The sequence below is a fragment of the Piliocolobus tephrosceles genome, chromosome 2 (assembly GCF_002776525.5).
Source record: "Piliocolobus tephrosceles isolate RC106 chromosome 2, ASM277652v3, whole genome shotgun sequence".
Taxonomy (NCBI): Eukaryota; Metazoa; Chordata; class Mammalia; order Primates; family Cercopithecidae; genus Piliocolobus; species Piliocolobus tephrosceles.
The window spans coordinates 152,757,979-152,774,505 of record NC_045435.1 but is presented as its reverse complement, the minus strand read 5'-3'; the positions used below and the strand labels follow the sequence as shown (position 1 = coordinate 152,774,505).

The following is a 16,527-nucleotide window of genomic DNA, read 5'->3' as shown; positions in this document are numbered from 1 at the left end:
TTTACACTCTGAGCCACAGCATTTACGTATTTTTTCCAAGTCTTTTCTTTTTTTCTTTCTTATGATACTTTAAGTTCTGGGGTATATGTGCATAACGTGCAGTTTTGTTACATAGGTATACACGTGCCATGGTTGGAATTACATTTTCACGGTGCTGAGAGAAAGTAACCATCAACCAGAATTGCTTACCCACTGAACTATCTTTCAAAGAGATTTTCAGAAAAACAAAAACAAGAAGAGTTTACAACAAACTAACCTTTAGAATTGCATTAAAGGAAATTCTAAAAGTTGTGCCTTAAGCAAAAGAAACATGATTTTTTCATGTTCTTTTGAAGGTATCAGTGACTACAAGGAAGGCATCAGTCAGATGAGTAAACATGAGGGTAAAGCTGGATAAGCATTGACTATATAAAACAATAAGAATGTGTAATTGGCAGAATTTAACAAAAACAAGATGGAAATAAAATACTATACAATAATATGTAATATGGGAGGGAGTTGATTAAAGTTTCTAGAGTCCTTGTATTTTGAGGATGAGGAAAAATACATAGATTAACATTAAACATTGTTGAGTATACATGTTAAAAATTCTAGCTAGTCATGAAAAGCTGTACTCTCTACAGGAGTATAAATGCCAGGTTAATAGAGAGGAAGACATTAAACGAGAAACTTCTGCACCTGTTCTCCATCCAAGCCATCAACTCCTTCCTCACCAGGGTTGCCCTGTGAAGCAGAGGAGAAACAGGTGTATGTGAATATTTCTTTGATGTTAATTTCTTTGCTAATATTTTTTCAATTGATACAGAATCTAGACTCTGTAACACTTATATACTGCACCCAGTTACTAAAAAGTAATGATTATTTTCTTCCTGAAATAGTTATTAGGGTTATATACTGTTTCACCTCATAGCTTCAGGTGCTAAAAATGTATATGTATTTTTTAACCTTAAAATTTGAGTGGATAAGAAAGACTCCCTTTAAACTTTTGCACTTGGAACAAGTAGCTGTTTCACAAGACCAAATGCAACACTGATTGTCAAATGCTAAAAACGGTCTTTTGGTCATTGACCTTCTTTAAAAAGATGGCAAATATGCCTGAATTAGTTAATTTAATTGAAACCTGGTAGTTCACAGATTAAGGAGGAACTAACTGGGTGTGTGTGCATTTTGGGAGATAAAATTTAAAAAAAAAGAAAGGAAGTGAAAAACTGAGGTTAATTAGGAGATGAGAGTAAAACTGGGCAGTGACATGGTGACATCTCGTCAAATGTTCAAATTGTGGGCCCTTCATTTTGCCAACTATCCCAAAATGACCAATAATATATTCATTACGAAGAATCTTTTAAAGAAAAAGACAGAGTTTCACAAACAAAATAAAATACACTTACATGTGTGAAATAGTTGATTTACTCCTACTGTCTACAAAAGAAAATCAAGTTTCAGGCATTTTTTTAACCAAAGCACAGCTGAGTTATACATAAAAATAAGTATACCAAACTCTTGGACTAGAATTACAAGGAAGGTATATTTGCCACAGGCCACAGGAGGTTAATCAGTGGTACCAGAAAACATGAATAAGGAAGCTCCATGAGCCCTTGTCTGTCTTGTGCATCATTTTGTAACCACTCCCTAGGATAATGTGGGGAACAGAGTGGGTATCTAATAAATACTTTTCGAGTGAGTGAATCAGCAAATGGATACTATGGTTCTGAATCTGAGTGTAAATCATTCCCTTCTTGTGCCAACTCCTTTCCTAACAACCTCATCCCAGCACACCTCTTCCATTTGACACCCATCTTGACCAGACCCAGCCCACTACACCCTAGATTCAGGACCAACACTTCTAGACCATCATGTGATGAATACAGTGGCCCAATTTTTATACAGAGTCAGCGAGGCTTGAAAACAATATGTCACTGCCTTAAACTTGAAATACATGTCTTACAAATAGTTACTCATTAGCATGGAAGTTTGGCTATTTATATCATCTGACAAATTCTCTTGTCTAAAAGTCTGAAGCCTCACCTCACTCAGGCAAAGAAATGTAATTGAAATAAGTATTGCATTTCCCAAAGAAACTGCTATCCAGTTTAAAAGGGTAAAGGAGATAACCTACCTTCTCTCCTGAAAATCCTCTTGCTCCCTAAAGTTAGAAAGAGATCAAAAGAATTGAGCTTGAATGAGATTTTTAAGCCTTGTTTCATTTAGGAAACCATATGTTCCCTGGTTTGAAGAAAATACAATTACAATACTAGATCAAAATGAAGATGCCTTGTCTGGCAAGTGTGGTGGGCATTACAGCATCCTGGTTACTACTACCCTCCTTTGCATGGAACCTGGAGAAAATTGCACTTTGCAACTCCTCACATAGTAGGAATGAAAGGGAACAACCCCTTATTAAATGCCCCTTATTAAAATGATGATATTTTTCAAACAAAAGTGAGAACACATTGGCTAGCAAGCATGAGAGGGCTTCAAGGAACAACAGGAAAAATTAATTGAAAGAGTATTTTGATAGGTATACAGAACATGGTCATTGTGGTTAGGAAAACTCTCTTTAGGATTCTTAGATTGTAGAATTTTTTTTTACTTTATTAAGAAAGATTCTCCAATCCTGGGCAGTTGAGGGACATTTAATGCCACCAGCCGAAAAAGTACACCTGTATTCCTTTAACCTTTAAAACTTTAGTGTTTTCACGTGGACACAGGGTGGGGAACAACACACACTGGGGCCTCTGTCGGGGGATGGGGTTAGGGGAGGGAGAGTATCAGGAAAAATAGCTAATGCATGCTGGGCTCTATACCTAGGTGATGGGTTGATAGGTGCAGCAAATCACCATGGCACATGTTTACCTATGTAACAAACCTGTACCCCAGAACTTAAATTAAAATAAAAACAAAACAAAGAAACCTTTAGTGTTCTCAATCCTACTTCCAACCACCAGCACCTGTCACTCTTTTCTGAGGGTTTTTTCAGGGACCAGGGCCTGCTCTACCGACATGCAAGACAGGCTAAAAGTGCTAGGAACTAATACTCCCTGGAAGCTGCCATTAACTAATTCCTGATGGGATTTGGTGTATAAACACCCCAGCTCCCTCACCCCTTAACTGGGGTACATTGTGATGCATGTTCAACTCTGGCTGCCAGAGTTCTTCAGTAGGATTAAGCTCCATCTACCCATAGAGATGATCTGATTGATAATGTACCCTTTTCAGGCCTCCTTTCCCCCTTATCTCACTTCCTTACTTCCCTACTAATGCTTACTAGAATTATCTCCCAGTAAAATACTTGCAATTGACTCTTTTTCTCAGGCTTTACTTCCGGGAAACCTTTAATCTGAGGAGGAGCTAAGACTCCATAGCTATGCTGAAGAATTATGGTTTTCCGCAAACTCAAGGGATGAAGCCAAGAAAGAGAAAGAATCCCACAGCTCAAGGTCACACTCACCTTAGGTCCCCTCATACCAGGGCATCCTTCCTCACCTCGGAGTCCAGGAAGACCCCAGGGGCCTCGTTCTCCCTGTGGAAGAAGAAGACATATGAATGCACACAAGCAACTGTCTCTATCACCACCAGCCAATTCAAGCCAGCAATAAGGACCTTCAAAATGACCAAAAAAAGACTTGGTTCTTACAGTTGCTTTTACAACCTCAAAGACCTGCTCAGGACACCTCCAAGGCACTCAGATTGTTAATCTGTCAACTGCTCATAGAGATGACTCCAAACCACACAAACTCAAACTATCTGCATTTTTAAATCAATTCAGTTAAGCCATATGGGCAAAACTTCAGAATTCAGATAAAACAGAAGGTCTGTCTGAACATTTTCTTCAGGCAGCTGAAATTGGATGGAGGTTTCATTGTGGTCCCTCAAGGAATAAACCATTATTTGACCCTTTCTCTTCCAGGTGAATTCCTACCTATTCCTAAGATATAGGTCCTGTGTCACCTGCTCTCCTGAGAAGCTTTTTCTGTTGACCCCACCCAACTGTCCCTTCAGATTCCTTGTAGTATTTGGAAGATACAAATCAGCACATATCATAGTGAAATGTGGTTTTACACATCAGAATCTCTTGCTATATTATGAGGTTCATGGAGACAAAGACAATGTCTCATTTCTTTATTGCTGCATTTCTAGCCCCAAACACAGCATCTGTTATCATACAATAGATATTCAACCAGGATTTGAAGAATTACTTACTGAATTATATTAATAAATATAACCTTTTCATCTCGGTATTAGATTAGGAAGGGAATGATAGATATCATGCCTTTTGCCAAGTTGATTAAATATTAACTGGAAAGTACTGCACGTCACATGAGCTTTAATCAAAAGACAGTCTACATTTGTAATGTCTAACTTTGACTTAATTAGGTTGATAACTACATATGCTGTTCAGGACAGTAAAAAGGCACACAACAAAATTAGAAGAACTACAGATCTAGAATGAAAGGGCGTGTATTTGAGTTCTAGTTCTGCTTCCAGCCTGTTGTGTGAGGTTAGACAAAAGCACCTGATGTCATGAATCACAATTTTCACCATTTATAAATGTGGATCTAGATAATACTTACTGACTCTAGTCATCTCATAGGATTGTTCGTTGAATGTACGAGATGCTGTATTGGAAATACTTCACAAAGTATATGGATTGAACAAATGAGGTGTTTTATACTTAGATAGCAATAGATAATGAGAAAAGCACAGCTTCTGGCATCAGGAAACAGTTTTGGACACATCTCCAACCCTCTCCAACCTTAACAAGGCACTTACTCTCTCTGAGTTTCTACTTTCACATCTATAGAACAAAAGTATTAACACGTACTAGCAGGGTTGTGATGAAGATTAAATGTGATAATAAATACAAAATTCCTAATGCAGGGCTTCACACACAGTAGATGCTAAGTAAATGTCTTTTCCTCCCTTCTTCCTAGTCTATCTGTATTTTTAGCTTCAATGTGTGGTGTTTAAGCTTCATCTGGAAAATGTAATCCTAACATATCTACTGTACTATATTGCAATGTATAGTGCTATCAGTTGTGTTTATTAGAAAATAGTTGATATATACAAAACAAATGTTCTCAATAAAAACAGAGACATCAAGGAAAAATTTATTTTTAACAAAACTAAAAATAAACCCACTCAGCATGGCTACTATTAAAAAAAAAAAACAGCAGAAAATAATAAGTGTTGACAAGGATGTGGAGAAATTGGAACCTTTGTCCACTGTTGGTGGGAATGTAAAATGGTGTAGCTGCTGTGGAAAACAGTATGGCAGTCCCTCCAAAAATTAAAAATAGAATTATCATGTTATCCTGGAATTCTACTTCTGGGTATATATCCAAAAGAATTAAAAGCAAGGTCTGGTAGAGATATCTGTACACCCATGTTTATAGTAGCATTATTCATAAGCAACCCAAGTGTCTGTCAACAGACGAATGGATAAACAAAATGTGGTGTGTCTATATATAAATACAATTGAATATTATGTAGCCTTAAAAAGGAGGGATATTCTGACACATGCTAGAACATGGATGAATCTTGAAGACATTGTGCTAAGTAAAGTAAGCCAGTCACAAAAATACAAATACAGTATGATTCCACTTATCTGAGGTACCTAGAGTAGTCAAATTCACAAAAACAGAAAATAGAATGGTGGTGACAGAGACTGGAGGAAGAGGGAGTGAGTGTCTGATGTATACAGAGTTTTACTTTTACTAAATGAAAAGATTTCTGGAGACGGATGATGGTGATGGTTATACAACCATGTCAACGTACTTAATACCACTAACCTGTACACTTAAAAATTGTTAAGATGGTAAATTTTATGTTATATGTATTTGACCACAATTAATTAAAAAGAACATTGTGAAGAAAAAGAAATTAACCCACTCTTGTGACTTCTATTCCCAGTTTCTAAAATTTCAGTTGCTGTACACACATAATTATGTGTTTACCCAAAATTAGTCCTCAGGAAAAAAAAAATATATATATATATATATATAGCAGTCTGAAATTACAGTCCCCACAAAGCCTTCACAATTTCTCGTATTTCAGAGTACTATCTCCATTACTTTACTTTGAACAGCATGGTACTGACGCACCATCAGTATCAATTTGAAATGTTTATGAAATGCTATGAAGGTCACCCTTCAGGTCAGTTACAAAAAAAAGGAGGTAAAGAAATCTAACAGAAATGTATTTATTATATTTCAGGGTGAGACCTTACCATTACAAATGTTGAATGCCATGCAAATAGGACTTTTAAAAGTGACTTTTGGGGGGGGCGGAGCAAGATGGCCGAATAGGAACAGCTTCAGTCTCCATCTCCCAGCGCGAGCGACACAGAAGACCGGCGATTTCTGCATTTTCAACTGAGGTACTGGGGTCATCTCACTCGGGAGTGCCGGACAATCGGTGCTGGTCAGCTGCTGCAGCCCGACCAGCGAGAGCTGAAGCAGGGCGAGGCATCGCCTCACCTGGGAAGCGCGAGGGGGAAGGGAGTCCCTTTTCCTAGCCAGGGGAACTGAGACACACAACACCTGGAAAATCGGGTAACTCCCACCCCGATACTGCGCTGTAACACCGGCACACCGGAGATTGTATCCCACACCTGGCCGGGAGGGTCCCACGCCCACGGAGCCTCTCTCCTTGCTAACACAGCAGTCTGCGGCAATCTAACCGCAAGGCAGCAGCGAGGCTGGGGGAGGGGCGCCCGCCATCGCTGAGGCTTAAGTAGGTAACTAAAGCCGCTGGGAAGCTGGAACTGGGTGGAGCTCACAGCAGCTCAAGGAAATCTGCCTGTCTCTGTAGACTGTGCCTCTGGGGACAGGGCTCAGCTAAAGGAGTAGAAGCCTGTGAAACGCGAACGACTCTGTCTGACAGCTTTGAAGAGAGCAGTGGATCTCCCAACACGGAGGTTGAGATCTGAGAAGGGGCAGTCTGCCTGCTCAAGTGGGTCACTGACCCCTGAGTAGCCTAACTGGGAGACATCCCCCACTAGGGGCAGTCTGACACCCCACACCTCACAGGGTGGAGTACACCCCTGAGAGGAAGCTTCCAAAGCAAGAATCAGACAGGTGCACCCGCTGTTCAGCAATATTCTATCTTCTGCAACCTCTGCTGCTGATACCCAGGCAAACAGGGTCTGGAGTGGACCTCAAGCAATCTCCAACAGACCTATAGCTGAGGGTCCTGACAGTCAGAAGGAAACCTATCAAACAGGAAGGACACCTATATCAAAACCCCATCAGTACGTCACCATCATCAAAGACCAGTGACAGATAAAACCACAAAGATGGGGAAAAAGCAGGGCAGAAAAGCTGGAAATTCAAAAAATAAGAGCGCATCTCCTCCTGCAAAGGAGCACAGCCCATCGCCAGCAACGGATCAAAGCTGGTCAGAGAATGACTTTGATGAGATGAGAGAAGAAGGCTTCAGTCCATCAAACCTCTCAGAGCTAAAGGAGGAATTACGTACCCAGCGCAAAGAAACTAAAAATCTTGAAAAAAAAGTGGAAGAATTGACAGCTAGACTAATTAATGCAGAGAAGGTCATAAACGAAATGACAGAGGTGAAAACCATGACACGAGAAATACGTGACAAATGCACAAGCTTCAGTAACCGACTCGATCAACTGGAAGAAAGAGTATCAGCGATTGAGGATCAAATGAATGAAATGAAGCGAGAAGAGAAACCAAAAGAAAAAAGAAGAAAAAGAAATGAACAAAGCCTGCAAGAAGTATGGGATTATGTCAAAAGACCAAATCTACGTCTGATTGGGGTGCCTGAAAGTGAGGGGGAAAATGGAACCAAATTGGAAAACACTCTACAGGATATCATCCAGGAGAACTTTCCCAACCTAGCAGGGCAGGCCAACATTCAAATTCAGGAAATACAGAGAACGCCACAAAGATACTCCTCCAGAAGAGCAACTCCAAGACACATAATTGCCAGATTCACCAAAGTTGAAATGAAGGAAAAAATCTTAAGGGCAGCCAGAGAGAAAGGTCGGGTTACCCACAAAGGGAAGCCCATCAGACTGACAGCAGATCTCTCGGCAGAAACTCTACAAGCCAGAAGAGAGTGGGGGCCAATATTCAACGTTCTTAAAGAAAAGAATTTTAAACCCAGAATTTCATATCCAGCCAAACTAAGTTTCATAAGTGAAGGAGAAATAAAATTCTTTACAGATAAGCAAATGCTTAGAGATTTTGTCACCACCAGGCCTGCCTTACAAGAGACCCTGAAGGAAGCCCTAAACATGGAAAGGAACAACTGGTACCAGCCACTGCAAAAACATGCCAAAATGTAAAGACCGTCGAGCCTAGGAAGAAACTGCATCAACTAATGAGCAAAATAACCAGTTAATATCATAATGGCAGGATCAAGATCACACATAACAATATTAACCTTAAATGTAAATGGACTAAATGCTCCAATTAAAAGACACAGACTGGCAAACTGGATAAAGAGTCAAGACCCATCAGTCTGCTGTCTTCAGGAGACCCATCTCACATGCAGAGACATACATAGGCTCAAAACAAAAGGATGGAGGAAGATCTACCAAGCAAATGGAGAACAAAAAAAAGCAGGGGTTGCAATCCTAGTCTCTGATAAAACAGACTTTAAACCATCAAAGATCAAAAGAGACAAAGAAGGCCATTACATAATGGTAAAGGGATCAATCCAACAGGAAGAGCTAACTATCCTAAATATATATGCACCTAATACAGGAGCACCCAGATTCATAAAGCAAGTCCTTAGAGACTTACAAAGAGACTTAGACTCCCATACAATAACAATGGGAGACTTCAACACTCCACTGTCAACATTAGACAGATCAACGAGACAGAAAGTTAACAAGGATATCCAGGAATTGAACTCATCTCTGCACCAAGCGGACCTAATAGACATCTATAGAACTCTCCACCCCAAGTCAACAGAATATACATTCTTCTCAGCACCACATCACACTTATTCCAAAATTGACCACATAATTGGAAGTAAAGCACTCCTCAGCAAATGTAAAAGAACAGAAATTATAACAAACTGTCTCTCTGACCACAGTGCAATCAAACTAGAACTCAGGACTAAGAAATTCAATCAAAACTGCTCAACTACATGGAAACTGAACAACCTGCTCCTGAATGACTACTGGGTACATAACGAAATGAAAGCAGAAATAAAGATGTTCTTTGAATCCAATGAGAACAAAGATACAACATACCAGAATCTCTGGGACACATTTAAAGCAGTATGTAGAGGGAAATTTATAGCACTAAGTGCCCACAAGAGAAAGCAGGAAAGATCTAAAATTGACACTCTAACATCACAATTAAAAGAACTAGAGAGGCAAGAGCAAACGCATTCAAAAGCTAGCAGAAGGCAAGAAATAACTAAGATCAGAGCAGAACTGAAGGAGATAGAGACACAAAAAACCCTCCAAAAAATCAATGAATCCAGGAGTTGGTTTTTTGAAAAGATCAACAAAATTGACAGACCGCTAGCAAGATTAATAAAGGAGAAAAGAGAGAGGAATCAAATAGACGCAATAAAAAATGATAAAGGGGATATCACCACCGACCCCACAGAAATACAAACTACCATCAGAGAATACTATAAACACCTCTACGCAAATCAACTAGAAAATCTAGAAGAAATGGATAATTTCCTGGACACGTACACTCTTCCAAGACTAAACCAGGAAGAAGTTGAATCCCTGAATAGACCAATAGCAGCCTCTGAAATTGAGGCAACAATTAATAGCCTGCCCACCAAAAAAAGCCCAGGACCAGATGGATTCACAGCTGAATTCTACCAGAGGTACAAGGAGGAGCTGGTACCATTCCTTCTGAAACTATTCCAATCAATAGAAAAAGAGGGAATCCTCCCTAACTCATTTTATGAGGCCAGCATCATCCTGATACCAAAGCCTGGCAGAGACACAACAAAAAAAGAGAATTTTAGACCAATCTCCCTGATGAACATCGATGCAAAAATCCTCAATAAAATACTGGCAAACCGGATTCAGCAGCACATCAAAAAGCTTATCCACCATGATCAAGTGGGCTTCATCCCTGGGATGCAAGGCTGGTTCAACATTCGCAAATCAATCAACGTAATCCAGCATATCAACAGAACCAAAGACAAGAACCACATGATTATCTCAATAGATGCAGAAAAGGCTTTTGACAAAATTCAACAGCCCTTCATGCTAAAAACGCTCAACAAATTCGGTATTGATGGAACGTACCTCAAAATAATAAGAGCTATTTATGACAAACCCACAGCTAATATCATACTGAATGGGCAAAAACTGGAAAAGTTCCCTTTGAAAACTGGCACAAGACAGGGATGCCCTCTCTCACCACTCCTATTCAACATAGTGTTGGAAGTTCTGGCTAGGGCAATCAGGCAAGAGAAAGAAATCAAGGGTATTCAGTTAGGAAAAGAGGAAGTCAAATTGTCCCTGTTTGCAGATGACATGATTGTGTATTTAGAAAACCCCATCGTCTCAGCCCAAAATCTTCTTAAGCTGATAAGCAACTTCAGCAAAGTCTCAGGATACAAAATTAATGTGCAAAAATCACAAGCATTCTTATACACCAGTAACAGACAAGCAGAGAGCCAAATCAGGAATGAACTTCCATTCACAATTGCTTCAAAGAGAATAAAATACCTAGGAATCCAACTTACAAGGGATGTAAAGGACCTCTTCAAGGAGAACTACAAACCACTGCTCAGTGAAATCAAAGAGGACACAAACAAATGGAAGAACATACCATGCTCATGGATAGGCAGAATCAATATTGTGAAAATGGCCATACTGCCCAAGGTAATTTATAGATTCAATGCCATCCCCATCAAGCTACCAATGAGTTTCTTCACCGAATTGGAAAAAACGGCTTTAAAGTTCATATGGAACCAAAAAAGAGCCCGTATTGCCAAGACAATCCTAAGTCAAAAGGACAAAGCCGGAGGCGTCACGCTACCTGACTTCAAACTATACTACAAGGCTACAGTAACCAAAACAGCATGGTACTGGTACCAAAACAGAGATATAGACCAATGGAACAGAACGGAGCCTTCAGAAATAATGCCACACATCTACAACCATCTGATATTTGACAAACCTGAGAAAAACAAGAAATGGGGAAAGGATTCCCTATTTAATAAATGGTGCTGGGAAAATTGGCTAGCCATAAGTAGAAAGCTGAAACTGGATCCTTTCCTTACTCCTTATACGAAGATTAATTCAAGATGGATTAGAGACTTAAATGTTAGACCTAATACCATAAAAACCCTAGAAGAAAATCTAGGTAGTACCATTCAGGACATAGGCATGGGCAAGGACTTCATGTCTAAAACACCAAAAGCAACGGCAGCAAAAGCCAAAATTGACAAATGGGATCTCATTAAACTAAAGAGCTTCTGCACAGCAAAAGAAACTACCATCAGAGTGAACAGGCAACCTACAGAATGGGAGAAAACTTTTGCAATCTACTCATCTGACAAAGGGCTCATTTCCAGAATCTACAAAGAACTCAAGCAAATATACAAGAAAAAAACAAACAACCCCATCCAAAAGTGGGGAAAAGATATGAACAGACATTTCTCAAAAGAAGACATTCATACAGCCAACAGACACATGAAAAAATGCTCATCATCACTGGCCATCAGAGAAATGCAAATCAAAACCACAATGAGATACCATCTCACACCAGTTAGAATGGCAATCATTAAAAAATCAGGAAACAATAGGTGTTGGAGAGGATGTGGAGAAATAGGAACACTTTTACACTGTTGGTGGGATTGTAAACTAGTTCAACCATTATGGAAAACAGTATGGCGATTCCTCAAGGATCTAGAACTAGATGTACCATATGACCCAGCCATCCCACTACTGGGTATATACCCAAAGGATTATAAATTATGCTACTACAAAGACACATGCACACGTATGTTTATTGCGGCACTATTCACAATAGCAAAGACTTGGAATCAACCCAAATGTCCATCAGTGACAGACTGGATTAAGAAAATGTGGCACATATACACCATGGAATACTATGCAGCCATAAAAAAGGATGAGTTTGCGTCCTTTGTAGAGACATGGATGCAGCTGGAAACCATCATTCTTAGCAAATTATCACAAGAAGAGAAAACCAAACACCGCATGTTCTCACTCATAGGTGGGAACTGAACAATGAGCTCACTTGGACTCGGGAAGGGGAACATCACACACTGGGGCCTATCATGGGGAGGGGGGAGGGGGGAGGGATTGCATTGGGGAGTTATACCTGATATAAATGATGAATTGATGGGTGCTGACGAGTTGATGGGTGCAGCACACCAACATGGCACATGTATACATATGTAACCTGCACGTTATGCACATGTACCCTAGAACTTAAAGTATAATAAAAAAAAATAAAAAAAATAAAAAATAAAAAATAAAAGTGACTTTTATAGGCAACTGAATTCATTATTATATTGTGGCGACCACAAAGAGAGAGTTCTACAAGCTAAATGAGGCAATGGGTTTTTGGAGCTGTAAATAAAATTTGCAGTGACAGACTTCATAAATAGACTTAAAAGTATTTTATCTTAAACAGTTTAGGCAGAAGTAAACACAAAACACTATAGAAAACTGAGATGTTTCCAAAATGCGGCTCTAGTAATAATAAAGAAGTTAATACAGAAACTACATGGGAAAATTTTGTAATAAATTGATTTGATACAGTATGAAAGAGAGAAAAGCAGCTTTTCTAATGTAATATATAATTACACCTAATGAAAGACTTTAAAATGCTTACATATAACTAAATTAAAATAGAAATATTTTATTTATATCAAAATAGACATTTGCCTGTTTTACCTATATCCCTAAAAGTTTATACATTCTAATTGGGTAAAAACATTTTTTAGGATGTTCATATGAAGAAATGAGAACTGTATTTTATATATGGGCCTGTATGTTAAACGGTTTGGAGAACAAATTTTCAGTTTATTGTATTTCTAATTCAAATACTAAACTCTATAATGTTTAAAAATTGGTCTCTCATCTACTCACAGTATTTGCTTAAAGCTATAAATAATAGCCATCATTTAACAGAAAGACTAACACCACTAAAAGGTTTTCAAATGCTTGGCTATTTTATGACAAATGGGAATAATAATAATAACATATATACATATGTGTGTATATGTATATATGTTATTATATTTATGTATGTTGTATATAACATATATAAATATAATAATATATTATATATAACATATTATACATTATATATAATTATATTATATATTATACATTATATATAATAATATATTATATATTATATATTATACATTATATATAACAATATATAATAAATATATGTGTCATATATAACATATATGTGACTATATATGACATATATAGAGAGAGAGACATAACATATATATGACATATATATAGAGAGAGAGAGAGAAGAAACTAAGAATGTTTAGCCCTGTGTCTGGCATATATAAAACTGTCAACAAATGTTAGATGTTTTTGTTACAACAAAGTTACATAAATATTTTGGTGACCTTAGAAAATCTGGCTTTGTTCTATAAGTAAGGTTTTGCTGTGTAACCAATGCATAAGTTATTGTTTAAACCACCCATTCATAACATATATATTTTTAAAGCCAGACAACAATATCTCCCATTCCACATGCTCTGTGACCATGCCTCTCCTCCATGCTGGGGAGGAGTCTAAGTCTTCTCCTCTTGAACAGGGTCCGGACTCAGTGACTGGCTTGCAACCAACAGCATGAGAAAGCCATGTTACAGCCTGACTTCTGAGGCTGGCTCAGAGGCCTTGGTCTCTTGGAGCACTCACTCTCAGGACGGACCCTCCCTGCTGGAGTGCTTCCTATCGGTTCCAGCTCCACCTGTCCTTGTGCAGTTCCAGCTAAGATGCCAGAGCAGCAGACATGTGAGAGAAGGGGCAGTGGATTCTCCAACTCCTGCTCCTAGAGCCCAGATGGTCTAGTCAACCCAACTGAGACCTCAGGCATGGAGGAAAGAGGCCCCTCTTTTGCTTCTTTTCCAGTGTCCCCACCCACAGAGTCTGTGAACATAATAAAATGGTTATTTTACACCACTAAGTTGTGAGGGTTGTGGGGGGCAGTGGGACTGTAAGTTATGGGTAACTGGAACAATGATTTAGTTATTTGTCCTTGTACGCTTTCAACTTGAACCTACAAATTTATGGGCCCCATTCTGAAACGGGTCTACATCTGCACAGAGATGTCTCTGCTGTTGAGTAGACCAATCTGACCAGCTTTTCAAGCCAACAACATTAAAAGTCATTCAGAGAACAACACATTGTGAAGTCACCTTCTCTTGTGAGAAATGCATTAAAAAGAAACTAGAACTGCTAGAGTTGTCCTGTCAAATACAGGGGCTATTGAGCACTTGAAATGTGTCTGGTCCAAACTGAGATGTGCCTTCAGTGTAAAGTGACATTTAGAAGACAGTGTATAGAGAAAGTAAGATGTCTCATTAATTTTTATATTAATTACTAATGAAATGATAATATTTTAGATTCATTGAGATAAATAAAATATATTATCAAAATTAACTTCACCTGTTTCTTTTTACTTTCTTTAAGATAGCTACTACAAAATTTTAAATTATAAATGTCATTTGCATTATATTTCTAGCCCTGTACTAAAGGGTCTTTACAAAATATCTTGGTTTTATAATGTTGGCACAGTAAAGAAGGGGGACAAAACCATCTTTCGCTCTAGACAGACAAGAATTTGGTTTATCCTGTTTGTCTGAATTGGAGTCAATGGTCCTAATGGGTGGGATGGACCTTACGTCATTCTCCTAAAGTTGACTGGGCTCATTGAACCACAGACCAGGCAGAAAAAATAAAATAACACTTAAAGGACATTTTAAAACATAATAAATATGGGAAGGAATATTTTCATTATTTCTAAATAAAATAGCAAAAATCCATCAATCACGTTCCTGAATGTATTTCTAACACCTAAGACTATGCTTACTTAGGAAAAATAAATAGAAAAGTTGAACAATTATCTTGTAAACATAAAGAAATGTGACTCCGTCTCAAAAAAAGAAAAAAAAAAAAAGAAATGGATGAGCTTACATGGGTTTCAGCAGCTACATTTTCCTCTGATGTCTGCTTATTTTCCAACACCCTAAATGTTCAGAATAATAAAACAATGTGCCCCTCTAAGTGGAGCAATGACAACATAGATACCAGTGGTTCAGAAAGCGTGGTCAAAGGGCCCCTTCTGTTTCCAAGATACTTTTGGGAGGGTCACAAAGTTAAAGTTATTTTTCCAATTACACTAAAATGTCTTTTTTTGTTGTTCATTCTTCTTCTCTCCCAAGTATGTGGTAAAGTTATCAAGAAGCCACATGGCAAGTGACATCACCACAGACTGAATACAGAGACAGTTTGGAAATTCAGCTGCCTCCTAATAAGCTGAATATGCCAAACAATGCTGCTTTCTCACTAATATTTTTTGTTTGGGAAAATACAGTTATTTTTCATAAAGAAATATGTCATGAATGTTAACTTTAGTGAGTTTATTGTTATTTTGAAATAAGAAACAATTTTTAATATTCTTAGTTCTAATTTCTAATATGGTAAATAATAACACACGGAAACCACATAAACAAAAGCTCTTCAAGGTTCCCAACAATCTTTAAGAGTGTAAAGGTTGAGGGGTGCAGGAAATGGAGAGATTTTGGTTAAAAGGTACAATCTTTCAGTTATAAGTTAGTAAGTTTGGGGGTTGTAATGTACAAGATGATAATTATAGTTGATAATACTATATAATGTACTAGAAATTTGCTAAAAGAGTAGATGTTAAATGTTCTTGCCACATACAAAAAAAAATGGTAACTATATGAGGTGATGGACATGTTAACTGACTTGATTCTAGTATCATTTCACAATGTATACATATATATCAACTTATTATATTGTACATCTTAAATTATACAATTCTATTTGTCAATCATACCCCAATAAAGTTAGGGTGGGGGGAAGAATATAATGGCATCCTTAGGCCAAAATGTTTGAGAACCAGTGGTATATACATGAATCAACCTTAAAATAGGCACCGGTGGCAAAGTGGTTTTCCATAATTCAAAATTAACTGAAAACCATGGGATTTAAAAATACTTCTGGCATTTATATTACGTAATAAAGAGAGTCCCTATCACATGCCAGTCCCCTAGCTCACAATTCTCTCTATAATATACATTTTCTCCACAGACAATCACATGACTGATAGATAACTTGTGTTTGCCAAGCATATCCCCAGGGGTGTGTCCAGAGTTACACGCAAGCCCATCAGTGGCTAACTATAACTCCACCACCTTCTCAGCCACACAGAGAAGCATCTGAGTGACCTGTAGTAAGAATGGTCTTAGATTCTCTCCAATTATTTTGTTAACCATTTACAAAATAGACAGCTTAGTAATAGTAACAAATTATCTGCCATTTAGCTCATG

General features: G+C 38.1%; 1 protein-coding gene across 1 annotated transcript in view; it reads right to left on the bottom strand.

Annotated features, from left to right (window-relative positions):
- LOC111539442 (collagen alpha-4(VI) chain-like) overlaps positions 1–16,527 on the bottom strand; it is a 101,035-nt gene that overhangs the window by 56,100 nt on the left and 28,408 nt on the right. The window contains 3 exon segments of the mRNA XM_023207245.2: positions 679–723; positions 2,117–2,143; positions 3,449–3,520. Coding sequence (XP_023063013.1) covers positions 679–723; positions 2,117–2,143; positions 3,449–3,520 — 144 coding nt within the window.